Source organism: Calidris pugnax, unplaced genomic scaffold (genome assembly GCF_001431845.1).
Source record: "Calidris pugnax isolate Ruff unplaced genomic scaffold, ASM143184v1 scaffold150, whole genome shotgun sequence".
Taxonomy (NCBI): Eukaryota; Metazoa; Chordata; class Aves; order Charadriiformes; family Scolopacidae; genus Calidris; species Calidris pugnax.
The window spans coordinates 1,611,409-1,621,744 of NW_015091300.1; the positions used below are offsets into that span (position 1 = coordinate 1,611,409).

At 43.9% G+C, this 10,336-nt stretch overlaps 1 protein-coding gene across 1 annotated transcript in view; it reads left to right on the forward strand.

The window, feature by feature from the left end:
- Positions 1 to 10,336, forward strand: part of DYM (dymeclin) — a 346,567-nt gene that overhangs the window by 285,195 nt on the left and 51,036 nt on the right. Inside the window, exon 16 of the mRNA XM_014960813.1 lies at positions 272 to 454. Within this exon, the coding sequence (XP_014816299.1) occupies positions 272 to 454 (183 nt within the window). The remainder of the gene's footprint in view (positions 1 to 271; positions 455 to 10,336) is intronic.

Sequence of the window (10,336 nt, forward strand, 5' to 3'; positions counted from 1 at the left end):
TGCCCACTGCCTGCTCATGTCCAGCTTCTCCTCCACCAGCACCCCCAAGTCCCTTTCTTCAGGGCTGCTTTCCAATCCCTCACCCCCCAGTTTGTATTGGTGGCGAGGATTGTTCCGGCCCAGGTGCAGAACCTTGCATTTGCTCTTGTTGAACCTCATGAGGTTCACCTGGGCCCACCTCTCCAGCCTGTCCAGGTCCTTTTGGATGACATCCCATCCCTCTGGTGTATCTGTATATATTTTCCAATGACCTTTTATTCTTTTCTTAAAGGCGCAAGATCTGAACGTGATCGAGGAGGTGATCCGAATGATGCTGGAGATCATCAACTCCTGCCTGACCAATTCTCTTCATCACAACCCAAACTTGGTCTACGCCCTCCTTTACAAGCGGGATCTGTTCGAGCAGTTTCGAACTCACCCTTCCTTCCAGGACATCATGCAAAATATAGATCTGGTAAGTGATACGTTATTTCTAGGATGCTTACACGGTGTTATTTAACCTCTTCAGCCTTTTGAGAAGTGGCAAATATTCGTCGTCTCTATCAGTTTCTGTTAGAAAGTGTGAAAATGTTGCTTTTCTCCTATTTTCTGGGCCTTCGCTGTGACTCCTCCTGGATTTGGGATGCATCTGGTAAGGAATTCCCAACCTATGACACCTCTTTCACTCCCCTAATGACAGCATCAGCTTCTCCTAACTGCCCCCCCTCGTTAGAAACCCATCTTTGGGGGAGAAAAAGCCAGTTTTCATCACCACTCAATCTTTTCCTTTTCTCTTACTCCCATCACCAGCCAATTAATGATTACAGGGATTTTTTTTTAAATAGCCAAGAGCAGGCCTTCAGCTGCCTCATACCTGGAATGTTCAGATTCCCATTCCTGGGCTGTATCTGGGTGTTGTTTTCACCAACATAGTGTCTCCACAGCAATCTCTTTGGGTAAATAAGACATTTTAGAAGAAAACAAAAGGAAATAGCAGTGGATCAGAAGCTCTTACTGGTGTGGCTCTCCATGGAGGTTGGAAAACGGTCGCTAATTAATTACTGCTGCATCTGATAGTGGTTTTGGTATTCATATTGAGAACCTGAGTAAGGATTCCTGCTGGAAAATGACAGTTTTTAAGTGCAAGAAATGTTTCTAGTCGGAACTTGCAGAGGTAAGCAGTTCTTGAAGTCACGCTGTGACCACTGGAAGGGTCACTGCTCTCACTCTGTATTTTCTGGTCGTGCAAGAACTTGGAGAACAGAGGATTTGTAGCTCAGAAACTCTCTAAACTTTTTGGCTGCTGCAGACCACAGCCAGCACGAGACTGCCTGGATGATTAGGATAAGATGTCTTCAAATTATGTAAAGAGAGGACACGGAGCGATGAAGATAAGTCACCTTCTTTCCTGACTGAGATAGGGACCTTCTCTGGTGACTTGTCCAGATCCAGGAAGCCCAGTGATGGCCACATCCTTCTGTGTGACAGCCCCATTCCTCCCACAGACAGCAGCGTGTCCTTCCCTTTGTAACACTTAAATGGAGGTTTTCCTCGACAATTTAAACAATTCCTCCCCAAAACTCTTTAATATTAGGTTACAGCATAATGCCAGTTACAGGCAGAAACTATTTAAAGCCTTCCAAGGGAGCATGTTGAATTTTTTAATAGCTCCTTTGTTAGAGAAGTGAGGATGTCAAAAAAATGATTTTTTTTATTTTATTTTTTTATTTAAAAATGTACCTGTCACCAGCTGGCAAGTGGTGAGAGCTGTCAGGCTTGCAGATCTGAATAAAAGATTAGATTCAACTGATTCTTCTTCTACCCTGTCATGTCCTCCACTTCGTACGCCGTATCGGCAGCCGCTACCATCCCGTACAGAAACTGGTCTTTCCCTTGTGTGCTACAGCCAAAATGGTTTAACTGGTGTCTTCCTAGCCCTTAAAAAAGTGATAAAAATCATGTTGGTTTTACTCAACTCACGGTAGGGGAGCTCGTTTGGGACCATGTGGGCAGTATCTGAGAAGAACCAAAATGAGTTTCTGGCTCCCCAACTCATGAGGCTCCATCCTCATGACCATTGTGAAGGTCTGAAATGGAGGTGTGCTCCAAAAAGAGTCAAAAATCGTGGAGGGGGGTCAATATGGAAAGATTTGGCTCAAAAAATTCCTTAACTATATACTGCTGGAAGCTGGGAGGATGTATTCACAGGGAGGATCTCCCTAGTCTTGACCTGCTCTTATATTCTTATTTAAGCTTCTATCCCATCCTGCTTTTGGAGAGAGAATAATGAGCTGGTGGGGCTTTTTGTGTGGCCAAGGCTGGTTATTCAGAGAAGGATGGATCACCGAATGATATGAGGTGGGAAGGGACCTCTGGAGATCATCTAGTCCAACCCTCCTGCCAAAGCAGGTCCACGTAGAGCAGGTTGCACATCCACCACGTATCAGGAAACTCTGTTGGGTTTCTGGCTGCTGTGGTCCATGTAATTTGGTGGCCCAAGGCATGGAGACCAGAGGTGTAAATGGGAAATGTTGCAACTTTTGGCTCTGAAGCCACCAAAGCACATCCTGACTCCCTCCATTGGTCCTTTTTCTGGTCATTACCCAGCAAAGTACATTTGGATTATTTCCACCCATGCTACAGTGGATGCATGAGTCGAATTTCCATCATCAGATGCCACTAGAGGTCTACATGAGCAGAAGGTGTGTGTGATGCTCTTGCCATCCCTCTTTGCTTCAGCAAAGTCCTCCTTACGTGGAGTATAAGATTCTCTGATCCTAGTAGTCCAGGTTTGTATTTCATACAGAAATACTCCCAGACAGCAGGGTATTGTCCTATATTGAAGAAATCTGACCAAAATACAGACTATGTGCAATCTGTAATGATTTTTGGACACTGAAACAGTTGCCAGGTTGCGTTGTCAAGAACATATGAAATGGATATGACATATCTTGACTTTAATAGTTTGCTGGTTTTACTCTGCTGCACATAATGCTCTCCTAAGTCAAAAAGGAAGCACGAAATAAGTGAAAAGTGCTGAAAAGTGGATGGCAAAATGAGTTGGGAAATGTACTGAGAAGGTAGTAAAGGGTAGTCAACGGTGCTAATGGAAAGAGGCATCTGCTGCAGGTCCTGTGTTGCAGAACAGCCCAGAGGTATCTTGTACACCCACTCATACTGATGACTTCTTAGCTGGATTACTTAGTTCAGGCACCAGGGAAGAAGTTCCAGGGAGAAACAAGAGCTGTAGAAAACAGGACCTTTAAGGACAAACAGAACGGCTGCTGATTAGATAAAAGAAAGCTAAAGGTGATGTGATATTTCTCCAAATATATTCCTGTCTCCTGTGAGGACAGGCTGAGAGAGTTGGGGGGGTTCAGCCTGGAGAAGGCTCCAGGGAGACCTCAGAGCCCCTTCCAGTCGCTCAAGGGGCTCCAGGAAAGTTGGGGAGGGACTCTGGATCAGGGAGGGGAGCCATAGGATGAGGGGGAAGGGTTTGACACTGAAAGAGGGGAGATGGAGATGAGATGTGGGGAAGAACTTCTTTGCTTTTCCCCCTGTACTGGGCACTGGTGAGGCCTCACCTTGAGTACTGTGTCCAGTTTTGGGCTCCCTACCATAAAAAAGACATTGAGGTGCTGGAGCAGGTCCAGAGAAGGGCAACAAAGATGGTGAGGGGTCTGGAGAATAAGTCTTATGAGGAGAGGCTGAGGGAACTGGGGTTATTCAGCCTGGAGAAGAGGAGGCTGAGGGGAGACCTTATTGCTCTCTACAACTCCCTGAAAGGAGGGTGTAGAGAGGTGGGGGTCGGTCTCTTTTCTCAAGTCACAGGCGACAGGACGAGAGGAAATGGCCTCAAGTTGCGCCAGGGGAGGTTCAGGCTGGATATTAGGAAAAATTATTTCACTGAAAGGGTTCTCAGCCATTGGAATGGGCTGCCCAGGGAGGTGGTTGAGGCCCCATCCCTGGAGGTGTTCAAAAGACTGGTTGATGTAGTGCTGGGAGGTCTGGTTTAGTGATGATGCTCCTTGTTTGTTGTGTGGGTGTCTATTTTTGTCAAAGTGAGGTTGACGGTTGGACAAGATGATCTTTAAGGTCCCTTCCAACCTAGAAGATTCTGTGATTCTGTGATTCTGCTGTGAGGGTGGTGAGAGCCTGGCCCAGGTTGCCCAGAGAAGCTGTGGGCTGCCCCATCCCTGGAGGGGTTCAAGGCCAGGTTGGAGGGGGCTTGGAGCAACGTGGTCTGGTGGGAGGTGTCCCTGCCCAGGACAGGGGGGATTGGAACTGGATGGTCTTGAAGGTCCTTTCCAACCCAAACCATTCTATGATTCTGTGATTCTATGAAATAAAACACTGCTGTGAAGGGAAAGGGAATAACCGTGTTACATACTTGTGGATTCACAGGTCATAAGGAAAGACTTTCTAATGTTAATAATAACAAAGCGCTGTGGTAGGTTTCCAGGCACTTACTGGAGGCCTCTGGATAGCAGACGTTTGGCAGGATGACACTGGGGCAGGAGACGGAGCAGGACATGGCTGTAGGACACAAGAAAGAGTGCTCTAGTGGGAGGTGTCCCTGCCCATGGCAGGGGGGTTGGAACTAGGTGATCTTTGAGGTCCCTTCCAACCCAAACCATTCTATGATTCTATGATAAGAACATGGGGATGGCTCTGCAGCTCCACCAGGGTGGAGATTGTCTGGGTTCCCTGTGACTTGGTGATGGTAACTATGGGCTTTGGCTCAGGATTTGAACCATTCAGGATGCTCTGGAGATAACACGTAACCTCTGCGTGCTTCATCATCGAGGCAGAAAGAGGTAAATGTTTAAGGGTCATCATTGTATAGAAGCATTTTATTGACAACTACTTATTTGCCTCTGGGTTTTTATAAATAAGCTAAAAATCACCATTGCCAGCTGATCCAGGTCCTGTCTGTGGTGGGTGTTACAAGATCCAGGGAGGGACTCTTTATCAGGAGGTGTAGTGACAGGACAAAGGGTAATGGTTTTAAACTGAAAGAGGGAAGATTTAGATGAGATATTAGCAAGTAGGTCTTCACTATGAGGGTGGTGAGAGCCTGGCCCAGGTTGCCCAGAGAAGCTGTGGCTGCCCCATCCCTGGAGGGGTTCAAGGCCAGGTTGGAGGGGGCTTGGAGCAACCTGGTCTGGTGGGAGGTGTCCCTGCCCAGGGCAGGGGGTTGGATCTGGATGATCTTTAAGGTCCCTTCCAACCCGAACCATTCTCTGATTCTATGATTCTGTGATTGGGAACATATGGAAACAGTTAATGCCGTAGAGAAGAAACTGAAATCAAAATACCTTCTGTTTCCTATTAATTTACTTTTCATTTTAGAAAGTCTTCTTAATGGGATATTGTGCATCTTGTTTAGCTAAACGGGATATTTCTTCCTCTGGATGGGGAACAAAGAGGAATGCTCTGGGTTCCTGCTCTGACCTCCTGCAGGATGGGATGTTCTTCCTCTGGATGGAGAACAAAGAGGAATGCTCTGGGTTCCTGCTCTGACCTCCTGCAGGAACGTTTCGGCTGCGACCTATCGATGTGTCTCTGTTTCAGAGGTGGTCTCTGATTTTGGTCAGCAACCTCCTCCGCGTCGGGGGGAATTGGGTGAAGACTCTTCATCAGTAACTGCAAAAGTTGAGTTTGGTTCGTGGCCATGGTGAGAACTCTCTGGCTTTCCTTAGTGTCATATTTCCTGGGAACATATGGAAACAGTTAATGCCGTAGAGAAGAAACTGAAATCAAAATACCTTCTGTTTCCTATTAATTTACTTTTCATTTTAGAAAGTCTTCTTAATGGGATATTGTGCATCTTGTTTAGCTAAATGGGATGTTCTTCCTCTGGATGGAGAACAAAGAGGAATGCTCTGGGTTCCTGCTCTGACCTCCTGCAGGAACGTTTCGGCTGCGACCTATCGATGTGTCTCTGTTTCAGAGGTGGTCTCTGATTTTGGTCAGCAAGCTGCGACCTATTGATACGTCTCTCTTTCAGAGGTGGTCTCTGATTTTGGTCAGCAACCTCTGCCGCGTCAGGGGGAATTGGGTGAAGACTCTTCATCAGTAATTGCAAAAGTTGAGTTTGGTTCGTGGCCATGGTGAGAACTCTCTGGCTTTCCTTAGTGTCATATTTCCTGAGAGCTAGTGATAGAGAGCGTGTGGCTGAACAGGTTTAACTGGGAGCTGCTAGAATTTTTGTTTGCAAAACAGCCTGATAGGAATCAGGAGGTCGGGAGCAATGGTTTAGTGATGCAAAGGATCCGATTGAGGCAATTTCCTACGAGGAACCGAATTCTCCGAGAACATTTTTGAAATCCCTTGAGCTGGCTTGGCTCTGGCATAACAACTCCTATTTCAAAACCCACAGTGGACACGAGAATTCATTTTTCATGGTTTTCCTTAAGATGCCCATAGAAAACCCTTGATCCTACAGATTACTAATGCTAAATACTTTAAGTGAGTCTTTTTTTTTTCTTTTTTTATTTTTTTCCTCCCCACTTTCTTTTCTGGGAGCGGAGAGATGAAAAGAGTGGAGTATCCTGAATAGCTCACGTGTCTTTGAACGCTCTTCCAGTTTCAAGGTGAATCTGAAAAACTTCACTACTTGGAGCTTGCTGATAAACCCTTTGTGTTTCTTCTGCTCTTGAATCACCTGAAGCCATTTCATCCCTTCTTAAATCAGTGAAAGTTGGTTTTCCCTCACTTTAGCTCCAGGACAAGAAGGTATGACTCTCTCCTCTTGGGTTTTTCCTATGGTTCCTTAAAATTCTTCATGCTTTTCCTTCAGATGCCCATAGAAAAACGTTGATCCTATTGATCCTGCTGATTACTAAAGCTAAATACCTTAAGGGATTTATTTTTTTTTCCTTTTTTTTTTTTTCCTCCCCACTTTCTTTTCTGGGAGCGGGGAGATTAAAAGAGTGGAGTACCCTGAATAGCTCACGTGTCTTTGAACACTCTTCCAGTTTGAAGGTGAATCTGAAAAACTTGAGTTCTTCAAGTTTGCTGATAAACCTTTTGTGTTTTTCTTGCTCTTGAATCACCTGAATCCATTTCATCCCTTCTTAAATCAGTGAAAGTTGGTTTTCCCTCACTTTAGCTCCAGGACAAGAAGGTATGACTCTCTCCTCTTGGGTTTTTCCTATGGTTCCTTAAAATTCTTCATGCTTTTCCTTCAGATGCCCATAGAAAAACGTTGATCCTACAGATTACTAAAGCTAAATACTTAAAGGGATTCCTTTTTTTTTTTTTCCTTTTTATTTTTTTCTTCCCCACTTTCTTTTCTGGGAGCAGGGAGATGAAAAGAGTGGAGTACCCTGAATAGCTCACATGTCTTTGAACACTCTTCCAGTTTGAAGGTGAATCTGAAAAACTTGAGTTCTTCAAGTTTGCTGATAAACCTTTTGTGTTTTTCTTGCTCTTGAATCACCTGAATCCATTTCATCCCTTCTTAAATCAGTGAAAGTTGGTTTTCCCTCACTTTAGCTCCAGGACAAGAAGGTATGACTCTCTCCTCTTGGGTTTTTCCTATGGTTCCTTAAAATTCTTCATGGTTTTCCTTCAGAAGCCCATAGAAAAACGTTGATCCTGCTGATTACTAGAGCCTGGTTAAACACTAAGGGATTTTTTTCCCTATTTCTTTTCTCCCCACTCCTTCCCACTTTCTTTGTTGGGATGGGGAGATGAGAAGAACAGAATACCCTGAACAGCTCACGTGTCTTTGAACGCTCTTCCAGTTTCAAGGTGAATCTGAAAAACTTGAGTTCTTCAAGTGTGCTGATAAACCTTTTGTGTTTCTCTTGCTCTTGAATCACCTGAAGCCATTTCATCCCTTCTTGAATCAGTGAAAGTTGGTTTTCCCTCACTTTAGCTCCAGGAAAAGAAGGTATGACTCTTGACTCCTGGGTTTTTCCTATGTTTCCTTAAAATTCTTCATGGTTTTCCTTAAGATGCCCATAGAAAACCATTGATCCTGCTGATTACTAGAGCCTGGATAAATACTAAGGGATTTCTTTTTTCCTTTTTTCCCTTTTCTTTTTTCTCCCCACTCCTTCCCACTTTCTTTTCTGGGAGCAGGGAGATGAAAAGAGCAGAATACCCTGAATAGCTCACGTGTCTTTGAACGCTCTTCCAGTTTCAAGGTGAATCTGAAAAACTTCACTACTTGGAGTTTGCTGATAAACCCTTTGTGTTTCTCCTGCTCTTGAATCACCTGAAGCCTTTTCTTAAATCAGTGAAGGTTGGTTTTTCCCTGCTTTTGCTCCAGGACAAGAGGGTACAACTCTTAGCTACAGAACGTAGCGGTGATTTATGTTTTTCTAAGGAAACTACTTGGCTGAAGTGCTAATCCTGAGGCACTTTACGACAAGAGGTTTGTTTTCTCCTTTTCTTCACCGTCGATACGGCATCTTACTCCGCCGGTGGCGAACGTGGCTGAAAATGTAAAATATCCGATGTCAAAATGTACGTTTTTCTTTATTCATCACTTTCCGCAGGAAAAAAAGAAAACAACAACAAAAAAAAAGAAAATAAAAAAAGAGAACGAGAACTTTTTCATTTGGTGCCAAGCTATTTTTTTTCTTCCCCTCTTTTGCAGGGGTGACCTTGACGGTCACAGGCAGAGGAGGCAGCAGCTGTTATTTTTAGCAGGAGGAGAAGACGAGCAACTGTAGTGTTAGTTTGGTAGCAGTTCTGCCTGGGAATGGGCTGGTGCATCACAACACTTGAGTGGCCGCTGAAAGAATCCAAGTGGAGGGAACATCTTGTCCTTGATAGCTCTGCTGCTTGGGGCACGCTGTAGGAAATAGAAACATTTCTTCACTTCAGCCCTTTCAGCCCGATGGAAAAGAAGAGATGGGGGAAATAATAGATATTGTGGCTGTCAAATGTTGGAAGAGGCTGCCCAGGGATGTGGTGGAGGCACCATCCTTGGAGGTATTTAAAAGCTGGGCAGATGCGGTGCTGAGGGACATGGGTTAGTGGTGGTTTTTGTCAGTGTTGGGTTGATGGTTGGACTCGATGATCTTAAAGGTCCCTTCCAATCTGGACAATTCTATAAGTCCATTCCCTCATAATCTTTAAAAAAATAAATCTCCCAAGCCTAAAATATCACTTTTCAATCATTCTAGTTTTCTCATGGTACTCCTCATCTCTGGAAATATTTTGTAAATTTATTGTTTACAAATCAAAAGGACCAAAGATGAGTCCCTGAGGGAAAACTGACCTCTTAAATGGAAGAGCTTTATGAAAACCGATTTTGGAAATCGCTATAAAAACCGGTTTTAATTTAAAGATCTTGAGTCTATTAATGGTATATTAATAAAAAGGTTGGAAATCCCTGAGCTGATGGTGACCGAGCCGTGTCACCCCATGCCACCACACCGTTGGGGTTTTGTGCAACCAGAATTAGGCTCCCTGTGCAGTGCAAGGAGCTGTAGATACACCCTTTTCACTGGACACCAGTAAGATATTCCTGATGAGGGCTTGTCTAATCCAGGGTTAGATGTGCCTTTTCTTTTTCATGATTATGTTAAATGGAATCACGTGGGGTTGGAAGGGACCTCTGGAGACCATCTAGTCCAACCCCCTGCCAAAGCAGGTCCACCCAGAGGAGGTTGTGCAGGAACATGTCCAGGTGGGGTTGGAATGTCTCCAGAGAAGGAGACACAACTCCGTTACCTATGTGTTGAAGAGAACTAAAGCTCTTCCAAAGGCAAAGGCTACTCTTCCTTAATATTATGTTAAGCTTTTATAATTTTACATTTGGCCAGATGACTAGCTGAAGTGTTAGACCTCCTGCTACACAAGATATGGGAGCTTGGGCAGTAGGGATGTAATGTTGGGTGCTTTTTGGTTTTATTACGGATCTAATAGTCATAATCAAATGCTTCTTTTAGGATCTACTCTGTGTAACTCATCTCTTCTTTTTTTTTTTCTTATTTTTCCTTTTTTTTTTCTTTATTTTTCCTTTTTTTTTCTTTTTTCTTCCTCCTTTATTTTTTCTTATTTCATTGGGATACCCATTTGGGTACTTGAGCATCTCACTGGAGTATTGTACTATCAGGCTTAGAGAATTACTCCGATTCTATATTTTCGGTGGTAGTAAGGCAAATAACACTTAAAGATAAGTATTATTATTAAAGTAGATATTTTTCTTTTCAGTCCTCAACTGCATACCAAAAATAGCCATTCAAAATTCTGCGAAATGCTGACTTAGCCTGAAAAATACTGGAAGCCTCTCCCGCTTTTGTTCTTTGGGAAATATAACTCAACCAAGATTAGTACCTTTACCACAAAAAAAAAAAAAATACAAAACAAAACATAAAAGCCTTTTAAAAACATG